This window comes from Archocentrus centrarchus, chromosome 12 (genome assembly GCF_007364275.1).
Source record: "Archocentrus centrarchus isolate MPI-CPG fArcCen1 chromosome 12, fArcCen1, whole genome shotgun sequence".
NCBI classification, from domain to species: Eukaryota; Metazoa; Chordata; class Actinopteri; order Cichliformes; family Cichlidae; genus Archocentrus; species Archocentrus centrarchus.
In genome coordinates, this window is record NC_044357.1 from 20742158 (window position 1) to 20766207 (window position 24050).

General features: G+C 42.1%; 1 protein-coding gene across 2 annotated transcripts; it reads right to left on the bottom strand.

Moving 5' to 3' along the window:
- Window positions 1-345: 345 nt before the first annotated feature.
- ppp2r2ab (protein phosphatase 2, regulatory subunit B, alpha b) lies at window positions 346-15524 on the bottom strand. 2 transcript variants are annotated; one of them, XM_030742984.1, is made up of 10 exons: window positions 15234-15524; window positions 13418-13486; window positions 9913-10010; window positions 9462-9627; window positions 8788-8900; window positions 7476-7653; window positions 5531-5695; window positions 5215-5384; window positions 3744-3835; window positions 346-1470 (listed from the first exon to the last, which is right to left on the bottom strand). In XM_030742984.1, the coding sequence occupies exons 1-10, from the start codon at window positions 15238-15240 to the stop codon at window positions 1191-1193; spliced, it is 1338 nt and encodes a 445-aa protein (XP_030598844.1). In that variant the 5' UTR covers window positions 15241-15524; the 3' UTR covers window positions 346-1190. The 2 variants fall into 2 exon arrangements, with proteins under 2 accessions (XP_030598844.1, XP_030598845.1); XM_030742985.1 differs by lacking the exon at window positions 15234-15524 and adding an exon at window positions 14659-14768.
- Window positions 15525-24050: the final 8526 nt, after the last annotated feature.

The following is a 24050-nucleotide window of genomic DNA, read 5'->3' on the forward strand; positions in this document are numbered from 1 at the left end:
TGCAGTCTCACATCACAGACATCCAAGTACTTGAGTTGGTGCAGCAACAAAGTCCAGTGTCAAATCAGATGGTCTTCCCTGTTGTGAAGTGCAGCTTGAACTGAATGATGTGGTACACAATGGGGGGAGGGCAGGGGGAAACTTAAAAAAAAAAATCAGAAAGAAGGAAAAAAAAAAAAAAAAAAAAAAGTTTAGGGTCAGGCTTCATTTCAAAAATAGGACGGAACAAATCTGGTGACTTTTTAACCTTTTAATATAAATATGACCATCATAATTATCTTTGAATAGGCTCTTATACCTGACTATTATTGAACACGCACGCAAAAAAAAAAAAAAAAAAAAAAAAAAAAAAAAATAGGAGGAAGCGGAGCCAATGCACAAAAAAAAAAAAAAAGAAATGTCGACACACACACACACACGCGCACACACACACGCACGCACACGTGGCTCTTATTGAGTTTGGGCCTGTTTGGCCAACCAGAGCCTGAGGCACAACGACAGCAACAGTGAGCAGGACAAAAACCTCCCTGGACCAAATTTGTGAAGAAAAAAGAAAAAAAAACTATTTCTGCAACCGCTGAGGTGTTGATGCTCCATGAGCAGCAGGTTGTGGAATATGCATGGTTTAATGAAACACAGGAAATCTGAAGATACTCAGAACAGACAGTAGAACTGATGAACTTAATTAAAAAAAAAAAAAAAAAAAGTGTACACACAAAAAGGCCAAGTTCTTAGAAAAATAAACACTACAATGGCACAGGATAAGGGGACATACTAAATAAGTGTTATTTTTATTTCTACCACACAGCCATTTGGGCAAGGGAAGGGGTATTTATAAAAATAAGTGTGTCTGTATTCAGAATTTTAAGGAAATTAAACTTGTTTACCCACATTAGAAAAGTAAAGGGCAAGTGGGCTGACAAAAAACAAAAAAAGATGAAGGGAAATAAATTGGCACAACATCACTTAACAACAAGGCAGGCATTACTCTGCCACAGACAGACTGATGATGGGCGAGAGCGAGTCCTCCTCTGACCACAGCTAGTGGCAAAGTCTGGTCACCCAGTAGCGCCGGACAGGGATGCTGGTTGTCGGCATTACCACCACAGATCGCCCTGGATGAGGTTGTGAGGCTGCAGGTGGCTACAAGTGATGTCACCCACGCCAGATGTGACAAGCTCACCCTGTAGTTAATTCACTTTATCCTGGAATATGTAGAGGTTGTTGGTCGTCGCCACCGCGATGATGTTGTCCTGGGGATGCCAGGCAGTGTGAAGGATCTTCTTATTGAAGTCCAAACTATCCACGCTGATTTCATCCTTCTTGCGCTTGCCGCCAGTGCACACCTTGCGGGGCTTTAGGACCTGCATGGGCTTGCTGTTTTCACGGGACGCTTCCAACGTTACATCCCGTCTGTGGCCGCGATCAAACATCCTGAAGAAGTTGTTGTATGAGCCGGTCATCACCACACTGATGGGGGGGGCATAGGAAAAAAGTGAGAGAGCCATCAGTTATCTAAGAAGAATGTCCATCAGAGAAGAAAGCTTAAACTTTGTGCACCACTAGTTTGCAAGTGATGCACAATTAGATGATAACCCTGAAATAGCTATACACTGGAAGCAATTCGCAGCAACATGACACCCAGAGGCCAAGAAAGTGAGTGATATTTGGCAATTTCAAGCAGCTGTGGGTGAAATAACTGCTGGCAATGCAAAGTGGTCAGAACCTGAGAAACTTTTTTCAATTTCCAGGCAAGCGGCTACCAATGAGAGTGAAGACTACTCGTGATTAAGGCCCATTTACACAAGATCGTTTTCAGGTGAAAACGGTAATGTTTTGATGCGTTTCAGCCTCCCGTTTACACAAGAATGGTGTTTCCAGTCCCTGAAAACAATACTTTTTGAAAACTGGTTCCAAAGTGGCGTGTTTTTGAAACACTCCACTGTCCCTGTAAATGGCAAAAACTCTACTTTTTGAAAACGGGGGGGGGGGGGGGGGGGGGGGGCATGCGCACTATGGTTGCACCTGCTATACCCACAGCACCAACTTGTGGCCTGGCAATGGCAACTACAGCGTTTTCAACATCTTGTATTCTGTGTGAACGGAGATTGTTTTTAACGCGTTACTTTTCGAAAACAGAAACAGAAAAGCGACACCGTTTCCACTGGATCGTTGTAAACGGGGTCTAACGTGTGACCTGCAGTGACGTGCGGTGAGGGTCGTGACTGGTGAGGCACTGACGTCATCACATCAGATTTACAAACATATAGCTTATTCACCATTTGATTGGCAACAGTTGTTTTGTTTAACATTAACATAGTCTGAAGCAAACCTTTTAGCTCCGGTGTTGGTCTTCCTTTAATTATTATCTTCTGCTTCGATTGAAAGTCCAGTTTAGAAAATTCTTTCAGTTGAGTTATGTAATCTTCCATGTTGAACATAAGGCCAAGCAACAGGAAAAACTAACTGGCCTTGCTAACTGTTTATGGTAGCTTGCCGCCGAGGAGTCGTAGAGTCCCTGGGATCACCAGCGCCCCCTACCATGAGGCACGAGAACTGCGTGCCTCACCCAGTGTCTCTTCGCAGCAGTTTCATGATCGCTCAACACAAGAATGCATTACACACACATACAGTTGTTAATGAAAAAAACAACAAAAAAAAAACTGTGCATTATATACACCAGCTAAAATATGGAAATTTAGTTCATATAGTAAAAGTGTTAGAACATTTTAATAGCCACATGCAAAGGGAAAGTAATCCGGTCTCACTGCATAGCATGCCAGCACAGTTAGTAGTCATTGGCAATGACTATACTGAGCCGCACCACGGATTGCGCAATCCGTGGTGCGGCTCGCCGGGCTGGTGCCTCACCGTTCATCTCTTAGTATTTGACCGGCAAATGCGAAAATTCAGCGATTTTGAAAAAACTAATCTAAAAATGGTGTAGTTAAATGGAAAAGAACTTTAAAATACAAATCACTGAGTGAATATAACCATTTAATTTATTTTTTAATTTTATATTCCCACGATGACAGGTGAGGCCGTGCCTCACCTGCCTCCCCTGACTGCACGTCACTGGTGACCTGGTAGTAAATACATCAGCAACCAGAGCCTGGAATGTCTGCAAATGACCGTCCATCAGCTCTGAAGTAATATACAAGCGACCTGCTTCCAGTGTGGATTTAAGGATTTAAAGTACAGTAATAAAATTACTTTTTATTACTGTACTTTAAATCCTAAAAAAGTAATTAAGAACTACAAAAACTTACAAAGCAGAACATATTTGACAGAATGCCAAAAGACATCTTGAGATTTAAAACAGGTTTTGCAAACAGCACTTATCCAACCACTTTAATTTTTATTAAAGTTTAAAACTTTACATTATTATTTAATCTTATAAGTCACTTTAAAATTTTAATAACTTCTTTAATGTTTAACTCATTTTAAATTATTTTATTAAAGATATATAAAACATTGCATGCATTTGTTCCGTCTTATCAGCTATGTCAGCCATCTGTGAAGCACTCTGAATCTGATTAAAAGGTGCTACACAAACAAGGTTTGATTGATCACACCATAGTGTGCTGTACATCAACCAAAAATAAAAAAATAAATGTCAAAAAAATTTGTAGGATGCTGTCTTGAAATTCATGTCAGCAATAAAGACGGTGCTGCTTGAAAGGTTGTCATTTCCTTGAGTTGTGCATTTTGTCTACCCCGTGTGTTTCAAACTGTATTTATACCTGTCATTGCCATTCCAGCAGCATTCAAACTTGTCAAAGATGCAGTCATTCTCATACAGCGAGCACAGCTTGCTCCTCAGGTACTCATGAACCTGTAATTATTGAAGGGAAGAGAAAAAAAAGAAAAAAAAGAAAAACATAATGAGAATATATAATGAGCTATTTTGAAGGAACTTCCAAAATACAGTCCTCTAATATTCAAGCTCTCTTTTACCACTATAAGGGGGGAAAAAGGGTTAAAAACTGTTGAAGCACATCTATATGCCTGTACCATTATATACAACCCTATCTTTCAACCAAACATGTACAGGGTGCCTCCAAGTGGCCACTATATTACATTACCAAGAATGATTGGGCAAAAAAAGAAAAAGAAAAAAGTGGCAACTGTCTAATTTTGACTTAAATTACCATTGCATTTAATCAAAATAAATTTTAAAAACTATATATTAAATCAAGTAAGTAAAAATTAAACACAGATTGACAGTTTTAGCAGTAAGGTCTTCCTCATCTCTGGAGCTTGGAAAAAAAAAAATTAAAAAGGCAGCTTGACTTCAGTTTTTTGAAGGCATTTCACCTCTCATTTGAAAGACTTCTTCAGATCTAAAACCAAATCGTTTATGCACACAAACAGTAGTGGGTCATCACATGCGCCAAGGTGTGAAAAAAAAAAAAATGCATGGACGTGGATAATTACAAACAACGGTTTCTGGTGAAAATGAAGGTGGGTGTGAGTGAAAAAAGCCACTCTTTTGAGGATGCCATGTTCACATTTTGGACCACCTCTGTTCAGTGAATGACAGTCACTGAACAGAGGTGGTGGATTAAGACACAAACTGTCCATCTACAATGCAACCCTGAGTTCGCCCCCAACCCCCACTCACACCTTTCTTCAGGTGACCTCAATGGGTCACTTGATAGAGTGGGGTGAAGTAGCACGTTGTTTTCACCAGAAACCACTGATTGTAATTATCCACGACTTTTTTCACATCTTGGCGCATGTGATTATGCACATCAACGATAGTGGGTCAACAACCACCTCCAGGGTTTAAATACCTGGGACTCTCCATTTGGTTTTAGAACGGAAGAAGCTTTTTGAATGAGAGGTGAAATGTCTTAAAGAAACTTTAAGTAGTCCAGTTGCCTTTTCCAAGCTCCAGAGACTACCATGACCTGGATGACTGAGAACCTACACATGCAAAAATCCTTCCTTTTCCCATGCGCCACCTCTACCAAGTTTTATAAAATATGCCTGTAGGTTTTTTTTTTCTTCTGTAATCTAGCTGACAGACATACAACAACAGTAAGAACCCACCTGAGATAATTACATTCAGGTAATTGTAAAATTACACTTTGTGGATTGTCTGGTCAGGCCATCAAAGCATGAGCCAACTATACATCATTTATAACATGTTCATAATCGTGTAGCAAACCTGACATCACACATTAGTTTCTATGCATTTGCCATTCTCACCTGATAGGTTTCAACAGGCCTGTTTTCCATGTTCAGGTCCCAAATCTTCACAGACAAGTAGTCTCTGGTCATCATGTAACGTCCATTGTGGCTAAATTTAACATCTGAAATTGATGATATGATCTCAGAGAAGAAGGAGCGATTACTAGGATCTTCTGGCTCCTCAAACACTAGACAAGAGAAAGGAGAAAAGTCAAAATGCAGCGTTCTCCAAAAGGTCCAGTGTGAAATGAAAGCGCTTAGCATAACAAATCCAGCACTTAATCTACCTGTCAGGGTAGAAGGGCATATGAAAGTATGAGAAGTAGGTACTCACACTTGGAGTGCTTGTCACATAGTGCTGAAGCCCTCATGTCACACAGACGGATTGTTCCTTTGCTGCTGCTGTACACAAAGGTGTTACATTGGTGAGGATGGAACTCTGCTGCTGTGATCACCTCTGTAAGCTCCTCCATGTTGGCCGGTTTAATGTCAACAATATCTGAGCAGCACACGGTTAAGGGGGGGGGATACATTTTTCATGCTCTGAACGTCACTTCAGTTTCCTTAGGTAGGTGTCAAACTGGGTGACCACAGGTAGTTTACTACCACAGGAGATAATAGGTCATTTTAGGCCAGCCTGGGCCTTGCACGTGTGCATATTCTAACTGCAATAACTGTCCCTCTGGAATCTTATTCAGGGCCATTTTCAGGACAGTGTAACCCAATGTAGGCCCTAAGAATTTTTTCATGGAGCTATAGCTTTTTTGTCCCCTTCTTGGGCTTCTGGAAAGTGTTGGCAGGTGCTCCTGTAGATGAAACAGGTGGTAAGCTGAAATGCCACATGTACCACCAGCTACCCCCAGGTTTTTTTTGTGTGCATTTGTGAAGACATGTATCCTTTCAAAAGGCAGCAAAATGCATCACAATGAAGCCCAGCAACAAAACCAGGCAGTGTTTTTGTAACATCAAAGTCACCAGAATCAGCAGAGTCCAAACATAACAGAACAATGATGAGAACACACAGAAACCAAGTGGCTGCAACCAACAGCAAAGACCAAAAAGCAGTGTTCACCTACTACGATCATGTTTTCATGCAAGACTTTATAAACATGTCAGTCGGGTTTCATGTCAGCAGTCTCCGTCTCCGTCTCTTTTCTGCTCCTTCAGAGCTCCTTCAGTGACAGACTGCTGCATCCTAAATGCACAAAGGAGCGTTACCGCAGATCCTTCCTCCCAGCAGCTGTAAGACTGTATAACCATCACTGCTCCCAACAAAAACCACAATAGCCTACACAATGTAGGATAATATATAATATACTGTAAATAGTCCGGCCTGTTAAGGTTCAACACACAGGCACATCATGTACATTGTATATAGTGTTATTATTAGTAGTATAAAGGTTAATATTGTTTGTTGATTTTATATATATTCTTTTCTTAATAGTGTGAATTATTATATCTTTATTTATATTTATAATAACTGCGGCTGCTGTTACACCCAAATTTCCCCTCTGTGGGACAATAAAGGCTGTTTCTTCTTCTTCTCTCCATGTTAAGAGGTGCATGCCTGCATGATGGCCTGTGCACGCACACACACACGCAAAGCAGCCACAGCAGACAGAGTAAGACGGCAACCTCCCAGCAAGGTTGTGATGAGGTGTAGGAGTGTTTCAGTTCTTTAAAGCATACAGCTGTAAAATAATCTCTGCTTTGCTTTTACCAACATCACTCCCTCTCATTCACTGTCTGACTTGTTCACTGTTTTGCTTTCCCTCATCAAAAAAGAGAACACCTGCAACATCTCAGCAATTAATTTCTTGAATTATTTTTCTCTGAGTGGCTGGCATCTTAAAAATGGAGGTAGCTGTGCTCATCTGAGTTTATCAAGGCTGCTCAGAGGTATCTACCCATGAACAGATGCTTCATTTCCTACTGAAAGAAGTTCTATGAGGAGGATCCCAAAGCGGGAACTAAAGCCACTGGTAACGCTAAAAAGTGTGTTATAATTGATGAAGTGGAAATCTATGTACCAACTGGTTTTACTACTTTTTAAAATAACTTACATATAAGCACGATCAATGAAAGCAGGTTCCAATATAAAATTTTGCTATGTAGGTGGACATGGCCAGTGGTAACAATCACAGTTAGACACAAACATCAGGCTGATAACTCACAGCCTAGAGGCAAAATAAACATCTTTAGATCATCTAATATCTGAGTCTAGTTTCACAGATGCATCAGGTGCACAGTCAAACATGCCCACATGCGTTTAAGGATACTGAAGCTGCGGTCAGTGATTTCAAGGTGCCAGAGGTTGATGCGGAGGTCATCTGCAGACAAGTAAGTCTCATTGTCACTATTGACTGAGACAGAGTTGATATGGTAGGTGTGAGCGTTGGCAAACACCCTCCGTGGACTGGCTTCCACCATGAGGTCCATGGGTTTTAAAACTGGTACCTGTAATGAGAAAAGGCAGTGAAAGCTAGTGGCACAAAGCTCTTCACAGACTTTAACCCTTTATTATCTACCATAGAACAAGTCCGCCAGAGCTTATCTTTACATTTTTACATGCTGTAGTGCCATTTTTTCAGAATTTCAATTTGTTATACATCAAAAAAGCCTTTATATACCAAAATTTATTATGCATGTAGTAAGTCCAAATTAATTAAATGCATTTGTAAAAAGTAGAGTAAACCACAACGAAATTGAAACTCTTTTTACACAGTTTTCTAGATACAGAAATATAATAGCAATTGTAAAAGGAAAAAAGTTGCACAAAAGCCTTTCCAACCAGAGAAAACTGAATGTATAAAACTTCATTTATGTGATACTCATTTTTATAAAGTGAGGCAAAAATGAAAATAAAATGCATACTGTGCAAAATTTGCAAAAAGACAGCATGTGCATCAAAATAAACAATTTCCAGTACTGCAGTCAAAGTTACGGGTGTCTCAAGAACTTGTATACAGAAAGACACAAAGTCAAGCATTACTTTTCCAACAGCACCAGTGGTGCTATTATATGCCTTGGAGGGAAAAAAAAAATCCCAGGAAAATGATGTCTCTTCCTGTTGTCAGAGTTAGTGGCTTGCCACTTAACAGTTCACGCTGAAACAGGCTGACGTATATTCCAACATAAGAAGTGCTATGAACAGCTAACAAGACTGATAAAGCATCTGGATTATAATGTTTTTGTTGTGTGCACTTTTTACTTGATATCCGCAAACTCATTAGTGGAAGGAAACAGCGCTCTGGGACATTTAAAATGGATGTGCAAACGGGAGCGAGGGCGCTTCCGTCTGTCATAAAGGAGTATTAGCTAGATAAAATAATAAGCACCATCATCCCTTCATATGGGAACACAGTACACAGTCTTGGCTTTGCACCAACAGATTACAAAAGGTTCTAAAAGGACTGCCCAGATTAGGAACAACAGTCATCTTTACTATCAGCAACAGAAAAGGATGACAAACCAGTAGCCCTTCCCAGCTGCTAACACACCCATGTTTTAAGAATTTTGCTTCCAAAGAACTGTTGGTTTGGTTGACTAACCCCACCCTTGAATCAGCTTTTGGTTGATTCAAGAACTAACCCGCAAAGATGTGATAGTGTTGGGGTCCTTGTAGCGTCCATCTTCCTCTTTGAGATTGTAGCCCTCTGGCCTCTTGTCTCGTTCACTGATTTTCCACAATTTAATTGTTTTATCTGTGAACAAGAAAAAAATTAATTGTAAAGCACAGTACCAACCATTGTTAAAAAGGACTAATTGCTAAAAGGATCACACTAAATGGAAATGTCGCTTTCTTATAAAGTTATAAGAATTTAAAGCAATTCAGGTCTTCAAGTAGCCAATACACTGCAGATTTTATTAAGCTGCTTGTAATCTCTAACAGTTGATTTTTCACCAGGTGCTATAATTATCTAACTTTTCACACAGTGCTGTCTATGAAACACATGAGTACGGTGTTTTCATACATGATATGGTGGTTTCACGACAGTGACGTGACCAGTTAGTAATTTTGACAGACAATTAGTAAAATTATGAGTAGAGCTTTTATTAGCATGATTCATGAGAAGTTTGCCATCTTACAGAGGAAATCGATACGTTATGTTTTAATATCTATTCCCATTCACATCTGAGTCAAGTGTGAAAGGGGCTGTGAGTCATTTATTTCTCTTTAATGGCTGCATTCAAAATTAAAACTACATCACTACAGAGTGTTGATAAGTATCTGGCAATCAGCTCAATTAAAAAGAGAATTTTACCATTAGTTGACAACAGGAACTGAGCAGCATTCTTCTGAGGAAGCCAGCGAATCTTGTTGATCTTTTCTTCTATTTCCAAACTCTTCAAGTAGTCAAACTCTGGCTCGTGGCTCTGAAAAGTGCTGTAAACATTGTACTCGCTCCGGAACTGAGGCTGATTTTTGTTCTGTTGGGAGCCAAAGATGAGTTAATTTGTTTGAAAGGTTTCTGTATAAAACAGACATAGCCATCTTTTTAAATTATCACAAACATTTACTAAGAAATGTATCACAGAAATAAAGCCTTTTACAAATTACAATTCAGTGCTTTTACTTCTTTTTTCGTTTGTTTACAGACAAGCTTCCAAAACTAGAATTATCCGTTTTGACCTCATGTCACAAAGTTCAGGGGGATGACCTTTTCTAAAATGTGTGGGAATTAAACTCAGCAGAAGTTAAACATGCAGCTGTACCTCTATTTCCTGCTGAAAGATGACTACACGCCCACCCTTGTCCCCTGTGGCCAGCAGCTCCCCTGTGTGGTTAAACTCAACTGTAGATATAATGTCCGCTGCAAAAAAAGAAAAAGAAAAGAAAGACATGCACTTTTAACATTTTGAAAGTGGTATACCCAGATAGATCAGCTCCTCTATTACTGAGAAAGTACAGAGAGAAACCACTCTGCTAATCCCAACTAACCCTGATTATCCCTGTGGGAATCAAACAGCAGACAGGCAGTAGGCCTAAAGATGCAGGAGAATGTCACAGCATGTTGAGCAGACGGAAAATGATCAGTAACCTAGTTTTCATCTTTTCTCTCCCTCATACACCGACAGAATTACACATTTCCCCCCAGCAGCAGTTTGCTGCTTTATACACTGAAGCTCACTCACACACGAACAGTTGTTTAACCCTTTGTTGCCTACTGGAGCAGAAAGACAATGCTCTAAAAGGTTGCAGCGAGTGGTCTCTGTGAATGATGCACGCCCCGAGGCCCAAAGTAAGGGTTAATACATCTAAGCAAAGGACACACTTATGTAATCATTCTGGCAGATTATATTTGGTTAATTTTCAAAGTGAAGATATCAAAATACAAACCCTACATCCTGAATTAGAAAATGTGGCTTAAAGCAACCTAAAAATACTCAGCAGCAATTGTTTGAGGTGTAAAAGCTTGGACATGCTGCTACTTGTAAAGTAGTGAAAGAACTACAGATGTACTATGGTATTCTTTGTATGATTGTTGCTGCAAACACACCAAGCATGGCTATGTAACTGGAATCTAAAGAATGGCAATATGCTTTATGCAGTTCATGATGCTCTGCAGCAATCTGACAGTACATTTGTCATTGCACTCAATATAACAGGGATAAATGATGACTTCCATCATCCATCATTTTAACATCTGTGACAAATATGTCTCATTACAGGTTAGAACATTTACATCCAGAATATCCCGATTATTTCACTGGTCCCTCTCCCCTGCCTGCTACACAAGCTCAGACTGACCTCCCACCTCAAAACAGAATATTTCCATCCACATGCTTAACGTCCAACTAAGTGCACTTTTCCTCAAATCTTGCTCCTTTTTTCTCTAAACATGCCATCACAATTTGTGTCCAAAGAGGAAAATTTTGACTTCAGCACTTGTTAGAAACGCCCTCCAGATGCTGCAGCCCATAGTTCAGCTGTTGACTTTTGTCAATCTTTTGTGCATCAAGGCTGCACGATCCACCTATCTCTCAGCTAAAATCTTCCTGCAACTCCTGCGCAGGAATATCTCCATTTGGAAAAGGAAACATTCAGTCATCTTGCTCTTCTATCTTGTTTTTACTTCCACATTTCCCCGAACTGCCCTTTTTTTTTTTAAAAAAGCTGAAAATATGAGCTGGACGTGTTTTGACGTGCCTTTTTATGGCCTTCCCCTCCTTTGCTGACATCGGTTAGCCTCACATTCGAATCCTCAGTGAGTTGTTTAGAGGAGTTCGTGGTTGTTAAGTCTAATCACAAAGAGTGCAACAATTTATGAACTATGAAACTGCCACCACTGACCCACTCTACAAGTCCAACTTTGCTGATAGAAATCTTCAGAGAGAGAAAAAAAAAAGTTAGCCACAAAAATCAACAAAACACTGTCATCACCACAAGTGATATGAAAGGACTCTTGTACAATACTGCGTACAGTAAAGAAAGACTAGAATATAATATTTTTTACTCACTCAGTTACCACTTTATTAAATACAAATCAAGGTGTACAAAAGGGCATTTTATTTAAGTCCACCTTCATTATAGCTACATCATCCAAAATGACTTAAAACAAATTAATTTTGTTCAAAGCCCGTAATAAGCAGCACGGTTTTATTTTAGAGTATTAATTTTAGCTGAGTGTCACCAGTAACTTGTGAAGTCAGTGTAATGCAAACAACATCCTCAGCAATTCACTGCACTGTCCATTCATGTGTGTTAGGACAGGTGAAAGGGCAATGCAATTTTTGCCATTACATCGTGCTAATCCTTCTATTTACCTTCGAGTCAGAGAAAGAGGGAAGAATTCCTGCTGTTGGTACAATTCTCCACAAATCACATCTAACAGGGGTGTGAAACACTGTGCTGCATCGGATGGGGCTATTGATTTATCCATTCAGCATCTGAGCTTTTGTCCACCAACAACCATGTGGCCTACTGAAGGTCCTGTTTTCCAATTTTCCTGTAAAGTACGACACTCCCACAATGAGCAACCAAGACCAGAGTGCATGGAGCAGCACAAGTGGTCATGCATCATCAGCAGGTAATTATCTAAACACCTGACTCAGCTTTTATATTACCACTGCACTTGAAAATGCTAAAACCTCCAAACATGGCGAGTGATCGGTCCACAGAAGGACCCAGTAGCGAGTCTCCAGCAGCAACAGCTAAGTCTGCAGTGGCTGTCTCAATAAGAGCTTTCCAGTGACTCACCAATGGAAAGCTTTTAATGTAAAGCAGAAGCAGCATCAAGTGTTTGGTTTGCACCACTTTAGTGGCAACTAGAAGGGTACTTACAAAGCACAGTCCTACACAATGCAAATGCTCCGATCAAACTTCATAATTACTAAAACAGAAATAATTACTAACACCCACACACATCTGAATATCTGAGCAGGAAAGGAGCAACATTAGATATCAACTCAGTGTAACACTTTCTGAAACAGCAGGTGTACTGTCTGCGCACACACAAGGCCCCTTTTGGGAGGTTTCTTAGAGAAATGTCATCGCACATCGCCTCGATGGTTGGCTAAGGGGGGGGCAAAAGGATAAGGTTCGTCAGCTCTTGGTGGTCCCCTAACAGCCTGGGGCCCTAGTTTCCCAGCGCATCTGTTCACAAGCTTTTAGTGTGACTGAACTACGAAAAAACAAAAATCCAGGACTTGCATCAGCACCAACCTTTAGTAGATGCTACCTCACCCCAAGCTCCATTTCCTCCAAGTTTCATGAAAATCAGCCTGTTAGATTTTTGCATAACACTGCTAACAGGAAAAATGTCTTAATTTTCATCAAGGCAAACATTTTAAAGATGCCATTTTAATATGTTTAGTGATCATCAAAATAATTGCAAATTCGACAAGTCCAACAACACACAGACACAATTAACGTTAGGACTCATCTTATTATAGTCATGGACAGCAACGGCTCATCACCCTGGTATGGTGAAACTGTGCCATATCTAAAAAGGTCAAATTAAACCAGTGGTTCTCAAATCCAGGCCTCGTGGCCCAGTGTCCTGCAGGTTTTAGATGTGTCCCTGATCCACCACACCTGAATCAAATGGCTGAATTACCTCCTCAGTATGCAGTCAAGTTCTCCAGAGTCCTGCTAACAACTTCTATATTTGACTCAGGTGTGTTGAAGCAGAGACACATCTAAAACCTGAAGGACACCGGACCATGAGGCCTGGATTTGAGAACCCCTAAATTAAACCAATTAATTTTCCTCTCTTACCTTCAGCTACGTCATCATCAATGGCTCCTTTCACCTGAGAGAAGCACCACTGCATGTCACCTCCAGGACCTGCAGAAATACATAAACATTTAGCTACAGTTCTAACAGCCTACAGGTTCATTAAATAGTTGAAGTTTCACATTTTGGACTTGCATGGTAAACACGTGCCTTAGAAAACATGCATCATATGAGTGTCCATTGCCATCACGGGCAGCAAGGAATAATTTATAGGATGTTAGAAACTAAAAAAAGCAGCATGACTCTTGCAAAAATGTGCGTGTGGTCATAGATGTGCACATATCCTCTCATAACTTCTGCATGTCTAGCCTCAAAGAAAACAGAGATATTATTGTTATATCACAGGCACATTAGGCAAAAGCAGCTGTAAACTAGCATTTTACATGCCCAGATCAATAATGTTCAATGACTGTATAAAGAAATCTGCTAGATCTAAGCTGTGGTTAGTTGATATTGTGGTTTTCTCACTTTGAGAGAAAGAATAAGGTTCAAACAATGATCACAAATACTGACTGAACTCCAAATGGCAGGATGTCAATGCATTCATCTCCATACGTCCTTTATTTTAGGCCTGGTCAACTCTAAGCAGAGGCAGGTGGCCTCCTTGTGCCAGGCTGTCATGTTTAAAAATTACATCAACAAGACAAAACTTGCTGCCTAATTCAATAATAACTTTCATCACTCGCCTCAACAGGTTTCTCCTTTAGCACAGCTCATTGCACAATAAAAATGGCTGGCATATTTTCCACAGGTGATCGGTCCGCTTAAATATGAAAACTGGTCTGATTTGTCTGTAACATCCAAATACACACGCTCTACACAATAATCAAGGACATATGAGTCACCACGGATTCACCACACACATATTCTGAATTGAATCATATAATTAAAACAACAAGGGTTGGTACTGATCAGGACAAAATGTAATACCTTCATTGTGCCTGCACTTTTTTTGAAAGACAACAATCCCTCCAAATGAAAAAAGATGTTCAAAGTCATCACACCAGTTTCAATAACATGCAGTGTCATTCATCTCTCCACCCTAATGGACCAAATGCATGCACCAAATATGTCACTAGTTACATATTTTTTCTAAACGAGTACCAGTCCCGTCTGGCTACGAGGGGGCTAAAAGCATACACGATTTCAAATAACTACTCAGTTAAGCTAATGAATGAAATTCTACACTGCACGAAATAAACCCATCACTACCGGGGTCTTACTTGGACGACAGCCCCATTTTCCGATCGACCATGCTCGTATAATAAGCACTACCCTGCTGAGTTTTAATTCCTTTGAGGCAGAAACTATGCTCAATCTGCAGCAGGGCCCGGAGTACTAGCCTGCATGTGGGTAATGTCAAAGTTTGAGCGAAGCTAATCACGGTATGCTTGACAAAATTACTCCTTTAGCCACTTACTTTTTTTTGGGAAAGAAAAAATATTTAAATACACCATTGCATTATTCTGTGAATTTGAGCACTGGGGTTTCGGGGATAGCTAGCTTACATGGTGTGCAGTTAGCTTGAGAAAATCGTCCCGGGCCGGTAAACAGCCATCATTTGCTAGCTAGCCAGCTAGCTAACGTTAGCCGGCAAGGATAGGCCAAACGCGGGATGACACTTGAGTTAGCTGGGCAGCTAACGCTAGCACCATTTAGCTGCCGTTAGCTAAACCGAAACGCGGCTGCGAAATCTCGCAGCTACTGCGGCTAGGACCTCCCAGGAATAGGGTCTCACTGCGAAGACTCCGACGCGTCCGTGGTATTTTATGTGTAAACGTTAAAGTGAATTAATTACCTGCCATAACGAGACAGACAGTGGAGCTTGCCTCAGTCAGTCACGATCCTGCTTCCCACTCCCACGCGCTGATTCGTGGGATCTGAACTTTTTTTTTTCTTCCGCTCGGTATCCGCTGTCCGTGTGCGCAGATCTAAATTTCTGCGATGCTCTGAATTAATTGTAACACTGGATGTTTTATCACTGTCCCTCTTTTATTTCCCGCTCCGCTCCCTGGCGCTTCACCTCTCCTTATGTCAGTCAGCCTCCTCTGCCTCTCTTGCCGCCGGCTACTCCGCATCCCACAAGTCATTTCTTCCCCACCCCTCACCACAGTCTCTTCCGCACGTGAACCAAAAGGTTTTTATAATGCGCGCGCACACAGCAAAGCAGAAGCACGGGCACGCGCGTACACATCGCCTTATAGCTGAACGCAGAGGGTGTAAAAGTATCCCACAGTAATACTGCAACTCGGTACAAACTTGAATTAAGTATCAATATGTATTTTGTCAAAAAAATAATGCACATTATAGTTGTTTTTACTGCATTACTTTTCACAGTATGGCCAGGATAGGGTGACCAAATCCGAACTAATTAACATGTTAACATGTTGGGGGCCAAGAAGTGTTTTTAATCAACTTTATTGCAGCATGTAGAACATGCAAAAGACAGAAGTCCAAAAGACTAAAGTTTTCCAGGCTATAAGGGGAAAATAAAACTTGTTTTGGCGAGTGTAGCAATACAAAATATATATGGATATAAAACTTATAATATAATGAGATAGATATAATGAAACAGATTAGAGAGTACTCTTTCTCAGGTGGAGTGTCGAATCTTAAGAAATGAAATATAATGTCTTGCCAAAACTTGTTAGTATGTGTACATTTCCTGAAAAGACTGAATACTGTCTCAGTGTGGGATTAATTTTTAAAGAGAGAAAGAGAAGCTTTACAATACAGTAGTGAGACTTGCTATGATGTATGATTTGGAGATAGTGGTACTGACAAAAAGACAGAAGGTGGAGCTGGAGGTGGCAGAGTTGAAGATGTTAAGATTTTCATTGTGAGTGAATGAAATATGGATAAGATTAGAAATCAGTGGGTTTGGAGACAATGTTAGAAGTTGAGATGGTTTGGACATGTACTGAGGAGGAACAGTGGCTATATTGGACACAGGATGTTGAATATGGAGGAGGAACAGAGGAAGACCTCAGAGGAGGTTTGTAGATGTTGTGAAGCAGGACAGGGAGAGGATGCCAGAGATAGGGTGAGATGGACGCAACAGTCTGCAGCTTACAGGTTTGACATTGTCCTGCAAGGCTTTCGTAAACTAATGCCAAAGAAATAAAGAGATTTAAAAAAACAAAAAAAAACAAAAACTGCTTTTCAGCTCCTCCAAAAGTGGGCAACCTGGTCACCTTAGGCCAGATCAGAGAGAGTGAGACAGGTGAAGGGTCACTGTTTCAGTGACCTAAAAGTGGTGAATTTCGTAAACTAGAGCCAATTAGAAAATGTGGAACAAGTGTTCCTCCTGAATAAAGTGGGACACCTGGTCACGAGTAAATATGATTTTTTGTTTTCTACTGTGCAGCATGGTGCCCTAAAAAAAATGGTATTTTCATATGCATCTAAAAATCATTTAGACGGAGACTATGCTGTAGTCACGCGAGACTTTGTGAATCTCGGCAGTATCGTTAATGGCGGCGTGACTCTATCAGCAAACATTTGCGTGATTAGCCTTTTTTTTTTCTCGCCAATTTATAACTAGACAGGCTTAAAACTAAAAAAATATAGGTAGTTTCTTAGCCTAACTTAAATTATTTTCAACAATCTGGAGGACGGTGGAGAGGACCTGGATAGTTTGCTGCGGTACATCGACGGGTGTTTTGAGCGAGTCGTCATGGGGAAAACAGACAAGACGCCGACTCCCTCCACCAGCAAAGCAACGCCGTCCACAAAAAGAAGCCGCCCAGAAGATTCCCCAGAGGCAACTTCGCCACCCACCACCAATATTGTGGACATTCTGGAGTCCATTAATAACAAATTGTCCAGCTTTGACGCCCGCTTGGCCCTGGTTGAAATCCTTCACAAGGAGTTTCAGGCCCTGCGGGAGTCAGTCGAGTTCAGCCAGCATCAGGTGGAAACACTGGCTGCTGAAAACGCTGTCCTCAGAGAGTCGGTGAATTCCCTCACCGAGGAAACGACCCGGCTCTCAGAAGAAAATAAGAAAATTAAAGAATCGATTATCGAGCTTCAGGCCCGCAGCATGAGAGAAAATCTTGTGTTTTCAGGTATCCCGGAGAAGGCAGAGGAGGACCCGGAGGCTACAGTGAAGGAATTTATCCAAACTCACCTGAAGCTCCCGGAGGACGCCGTGAAGACCATCGCCTTCCATAGAGTCCACCGCCTGGGAGGGAAGCGACCCGGAGCACGCAGACCCAGACCGATCGTGGCCAAATTCGAACACTTCAAAGAAAAAGAGCTGGTGAAGAGCCGCGGCCGGGAGCTGAGAGGGACGGACTTCAGCGTCAACGACCAGTTTCCAAAGGAGATTCTGGAGCGACGCAAAGCCCTATTCCCCATCCGGAAGAAGCTCATGCAGGAAGGCTCCCGGGCTGTCATCGCCGTGGACAAACTGTATGTAAACGGACAGCTTTACCGAGACAAAAACACCACGCCATGGCTCAGCTGATCGATCAGGTGATCTGTGTCCATATTAACGTTCTTTTCTGAGTTTTTTTTTCAACTATCTAAACAGTACCATTAAATAGTCTAAATCTGTCTAAGTAGTACCATTAACGCCGACGAGTCAGCATAGTACCGTGATCGTTTGTTTGGTTGTTTGTTCTGTTTTGTTTTCCCCTCATCTAATTTCATTCTTATGTCACTTAGTTCACTTTTTACACGTCTTTTTTCTTTCTGCACTCAGCAATATGTTTACGTCACTTACAATGCTACAGTTTACTACACTAACATACAGCGCAGATGCACACACACCAACATACAGCGCACATACACACGCACACATCAATATAAAGGGCACACGCCAACATACAGAACATATGTACACACACACACACATCCTTAGTGAGCACACAACAGTCCATCAGTTAGTTTAAATATGAGCACACTCAGATTTGTCTCATGGAATGTGCACGGGGCTGGTTCGAGGGAAAAGAGACTAAAAATTTTTAATCGGTTAAAAGACTTAAAAGCAGATGTTGTTTTTCTACAGGAGACACATGTGTCCAAAACATCTGTGCTCACTCTTTCCTCTCCACAGTTCCCTCACACGTACTCAGCCTGCTATAACTCCAAACAAAGAGGTGTAGCTATATTGATTAACAAGAAGATAAACTTTAACATTAGCAACAGTACAATAGACCCTGAAGGTAGATTTATAATACTTAATTTATCTATACAGAATACAGATTTATGTATTGCTAGTATATGGACCAAATGTTGATGACCCCTCCTTCTTTCATGCTTTGTTCACTTCACTCTCAGATCACTCTGACACCACACTTGTAATAGGAGGAGACTTCAACCTGGTACTTAATGCAGATATTGACAGGCTCAGTACAGCAGCGAGTCAGAGGAACTGGCAGTCTGCAGACATTCTTAAACAGTACATGAAGGATTTTGGACTTTGCGATGCTTGGCGTTCACATCACCCTACTTTGAGAGATTATAGTTATTTCTCACAAGTACACAAATCTCATTCCCGCTTAGATTACTTTTTAGTTAGCAGCTCCATAATGATGGATATCACAGACACTCAGATTCACCCTATCACTATTAGCGATCATGCACCGGTGTCTATGTCTCTGACACAGAAAAGAGTCACACCACCAATCAGGAACTGGAGATTTAATACATCATTACTTAAAGAAGAAGATTTTATTAATTATTTCAAAAAGGAATGGTCAGCATACTTAGAATATAATGATATTCCAGGAATATCACCATGTGTTCTTTGGGAAGCAGGAAAGGCAGTAATGCGGGGCAAAATAATATCTTACTGCTCGCATAGGAAAAATAAAGAAAAAGCACTTGTGTTAGAATTAGAACAAAAAATTAAATCTTTAGAAACTGCTTATGCCGCTTCACCACAAGAACATACAATTATCAGCCTGAGGAAACTGAAACTGGAGCTAAATGAAATAATTGATAAAAGGACACAATTTATGTTGCAGAGGCTGCGTTTGGAAAACTTTGAGCATGGAAATAAATCTGGAAAATTCCTGGCCAAGCAATTAAAACTGAATAAAGAAAAAACAGCTATTTTTTCTATTAAAGACTCGACTGGTATTATTACTCATGACCCACAACAAATAAATAACTCTTTCAGAGACTTCTATGAAGCCTTATATTCACCACAGATTAACCCATCTGATACTGAAATTGAAGAATTTCTTAATAATATAAATCTACCAAAACTAAATGACAGCCAGGCTGCAGCTCTGGATTTACCTCTTTCATTGTCTGAACTTAGTGAAGCCCTACAGCATCTCCCAAATAATAAAGCCCCAGGCCCAGATGGTTTTCCAGCCGAGTTTTATAAAGAATTTTGGTCTGAGCTAGCTCCCATTTTTTTCAGAATGGTAACTCAGATTCAGAATGACCACATCTTATCTCCAACCTTAAACTCTGCTAACATTAGCCTGCTTCTTAAACCAGGCAAAGACCCCACACTCCCATCCAGCTACAGGCCAATCTCTCTCATTAATGTAGATCTTAAAATAATTTGCAAAGCCCTTGCCAAAAGATTAGAAAGTATTACTCCATTTATTGTACATCCAGATCAAACAGGCTTTATCAAGGGTCGGCACTCAGCCAATAATACACGTCGACTGATAAATATAATAGACTATTGTTCTATTAACAAATTAGAGACGACAATCGTGTCTTTAGATGCAGAGAAAGCATTTGATCGGGTAAATTGGAAATTCTTACTAGCAGTTCTGCAAAAATTTGGATTCGGTTCATCCTTTATAAACTGGATCAGAACACTACACAGCTCTCCGAATGCGCGAGTTAGGACAAATGATCTCATTTCACAAAGTTTCAGTCTGCAGAGGGGCACTAGGCAGGGCTGCCCACTCTCTCCCTCTCTTTTTGTAATTTTCATTGAGCCGCTAGCAGCAGCAATCCGTCAAAATGCAAATATTAAAGGGATTCAAACTGAAAATATGGACCATAAACTTAGCCTTTATGCTGATGATGTATTACTTTTCCTTGGGAATTCACAAGGCTCTCTTTTGAAGACTATCACACTGATAGATAAGTTCTCATCTATATCTGATTACTCTATCAATTGGAGTAAATCAACAGTTTTGCCTCTGAATTGTAATTTCCAGAGAACCTCTAGGACCCCACTAAAGTCAGGAAATATTAGATATTTAGGCATAAATTTTTCCGCCAGGCTCTCAGACTTGGTACGATTAAATCATATCCCCTTATTAAAAACAATAGAGGATGATCTCACACGTTGGAACAGTTTACCTATATCACTTATGGGGAGAGTTGCTGCCATTAAAATGATGGTTTTACCAAAAATTAATTATCTATTTTCATTGATCCCTAATAAACCTTCTATTCCTTGGTTCAAGTCACTAGATTCAAACATCTCAAAATTTTTATGGAAAAACAAACCGTCAAGAATAAGCTTAAAAACTTTACAAAAGCCAAAACACAGTGGAGGTCTAGAATTACCAAACTTTTATTACTATTTCTTAAGCAGTAGATTGCAGTATATTTCAAAGTGGATCAAATCCAACTCATTAGACAACCCATGGCTGGATCTAGAACAGGCGTTTTGTGGAAAAATAAAAATCTCAGATTTACCTTTCATTAGTTCCAGTATTAAACATCATAACTGCTATAAAGTCCTTAGTATAAATACCTCTCTGACAGCCTGGTGGGAATTTTTAAAAATAACTAAGTCTTCACTCATCCCCTGTAAACTAACACCCATTTGGAACAATCCAGATATTTGTCAGAAAAAGAAAATGCTGAATTTTCCGTTATGGCGTGATAAGGGTATAAATAACTTAGAACATATTATCCAAGATGGAAATTTTATCACGTTCCAAGAACTTATATCAAAATATAGAATTGGCAACGGTAGATTTCTGGAATATCAACAAGTTAAGTCCGTCCTACAGGGAAGATTTAACCTTAATCAATTGAATCTAGAAATGCCTACTTGGGTAACAGAATTTCTTAACCTCTGTACCCCAAAATTGTTATCAAAATTATATAAATTATTAATAAAAACTGATGATTCAGTTTCCCTCCCAATTACAAAATGGGAGCGTGATCTTTCTGTCAACCTGGATCAAAATTTATGGACAGAAATATGTTTAAATATCTTCAAAATGACTAAAAGACCCCAAATACAACTTGTACAATATAAGATTCTCCATAGAACATACTACACTGGACAAAGGATGTTCCAAATGGGCCTTACACACTCAAACATATGCACCCACTGTACAAGCAATTCAGAGGATAATCATCTACACGCTCTGTGGTCTTGTGTACCAGTTCAGAGATTTTGGCAGAGGATTTGTGAAGATCTATCCACATGGTTTAGCTGTCATATCCCAACTTCCCCCAGACTATGCATCTTAGGTGATGTCAGTGAATTAATTATGGAGTTAAATATATCACACATAGTTCTTACTGCCTTGTGCATCGCTAAGAAGATGATCCTCATGAACTGGAAGACAAAAAATAAACTATGTATTACTCAGTACAGAAATTTATTAGTAGATCATGTTAGTTTAGAGAGAATGTCTGCTTCTTCTAAAAACAAATTGGAGGAATTTGACTCTCTTTGGTTCCCACTGCTCAGCTCCATTACTTAGTGGGGGTGGTGGGCTGCGGGCTCTGCTCCTGATGTGCTTTGTGGGGGGGTGGGGGGGGACTCCGGGGGCCTGGGGAGCTGGGTAGCTGGTAGCCTCCTGGGGCTGGGGTCCTGGGGCGACCTTCTGGTGATGTCTGTGTGCCTGTCCTGGTTGATGGTGGTGGGGGCTTGGATGGTGCTGCCTTCGGTCCTGGGGTGTGGGCGGGGTGCTTGGGGGGGTGGTGCCGGCCCTCGGTCGGTTGGCTGGTCTTCCCTGTATGGCTTGGGGGCTGGGGTCTGGGGCCCCGGCACTGGGGCCGCGCCGGCTCCCGGTGGGCCCCCCCTGGCGCGGGGGGGGCCGCTGCGGGCCCGGCCGCGCCGCCGGGTGTGGTGGGTTGGCCTGACGTCGGGATGTCCGGTCTACGCTTTTGGGGCCCTGGGGTGCCTGCATTGCAGGGGGGTGGGGTGGGGGATGGGGCCGCGGTGGGGTGGTTGGGGGGGACTGGGCACTGCATTTCCATGCCCAGGCCAGTATGTCCTGTCGCCTGTTTGTGTCTATTGTTGAGTGAATGGGCATCTAGGAGGAGCGGGCCGCCCTCTGCGGTGGGGGCGAGGGCGCCAACCTCGGGTGCTGCAGTGCTCCGGGATGCTGTCACCGCGGCCCCGGGCTCACCTCCCCCGGCCCTGTGCTGGGGTGTGGGAGGTCGGGGTGCCTATTGAGCCAGCGGCCAGCTGGCTCTCTTCTTCCAGGATTTTTCCTGGTCCTATGCCCCCCCCCCCCCTCCCCCTCCCCATACACAAACACACACACACACACACACAGAATACACATCACTCACAGATGTAGGATGGAGAGGCCACGTGGAGAGCTGCACCACCACTTGCCTCTCCGTTTTAATTGCACTTTAGTCATTATAACTCACAACACATACACACTTACACCCTGATACACATAGGACCTTTGGGGCAGGCATGTTACTCAGAGGTTGATGAGATGGGCCGCTGAGGTGGCCCCACTCGGATCCTCGTCACTGTCTGTCTCCAAATTTTATTTGCACTTTAGACATGGAGGGTTTTGGGGGGGCAGTGTGGGCAAGCGCTGACGACCAACAGTTGGCGCTTGTGGCATAACTGTCCCCTCAATTTTAACTGCACCCTATACACCTCATTCACTCACAAACATTAACACATAGACCTACAAGTTGGGGAGGAGGAGGGGTGGATGGGTCATCTTACACCCCGATTTCTTGCGTCTCGCCCGGGGTAGGGGTCGGGTGGTTCCTTGGGGACCGGGCTGGTGGCGTCCTGGGGTCGCTGTTGGCCCTGGGGTGGTTTCCACTTGCCCCGCCTTCAGAGGGTGGGTAGCTATGGATGAATGTGTGTCTTTGTGTATTTGTCACCGTCTCCGTGAGTATGGGTGGGTGAGTGAATGTGTATGTATGACATATCTGTGTGTGGGTAAGTATGTATGGGCATGTATGAGTATCTGTGTATAAATGTGTACACGGGTGTCTGGGTGTGTTTGTATGTATGGCTGGACCTGGGTCTGGGCCTTGTGCCTTGCCTCCTGGCCGCTCCTTGCTGGTTGCCTCCTCCCCCCTACCCCCCTGGGATGGGGGTGCCTCGGGGTTCCTGGGTGGGGCTGGGTGTTCTGGCGTGGGTACTGGCCTGCCCCCCTTGGGGGTGCGGTGCGGGGCTGCGTTGGCTTCTTCGGCGTGGGGGGGGGCTCTGTGGAGGGTCGGGCGGTCCTTGGGTGCCGTGGGCCCGGGAGCCCTGCCGCCGGCCAGTGCAGAGGGCTGGCCGCTGGGGGGGGGCTGGCTTCTCATCGCCTTGGGTTCCCTGGAGCCCTCGCTCCTCGACTGGGGGGGCTCCGTCTGAGACCACCCTCTCCCGTCTGCTGGGGTAGGTGTGCGGTTGTCTTTGGACTGAGTGGCCGGGGGTCTTCCTGGCCCTTGGTGGGCTGCTGGTGGCCTGGGGTTCTGGGGGCTT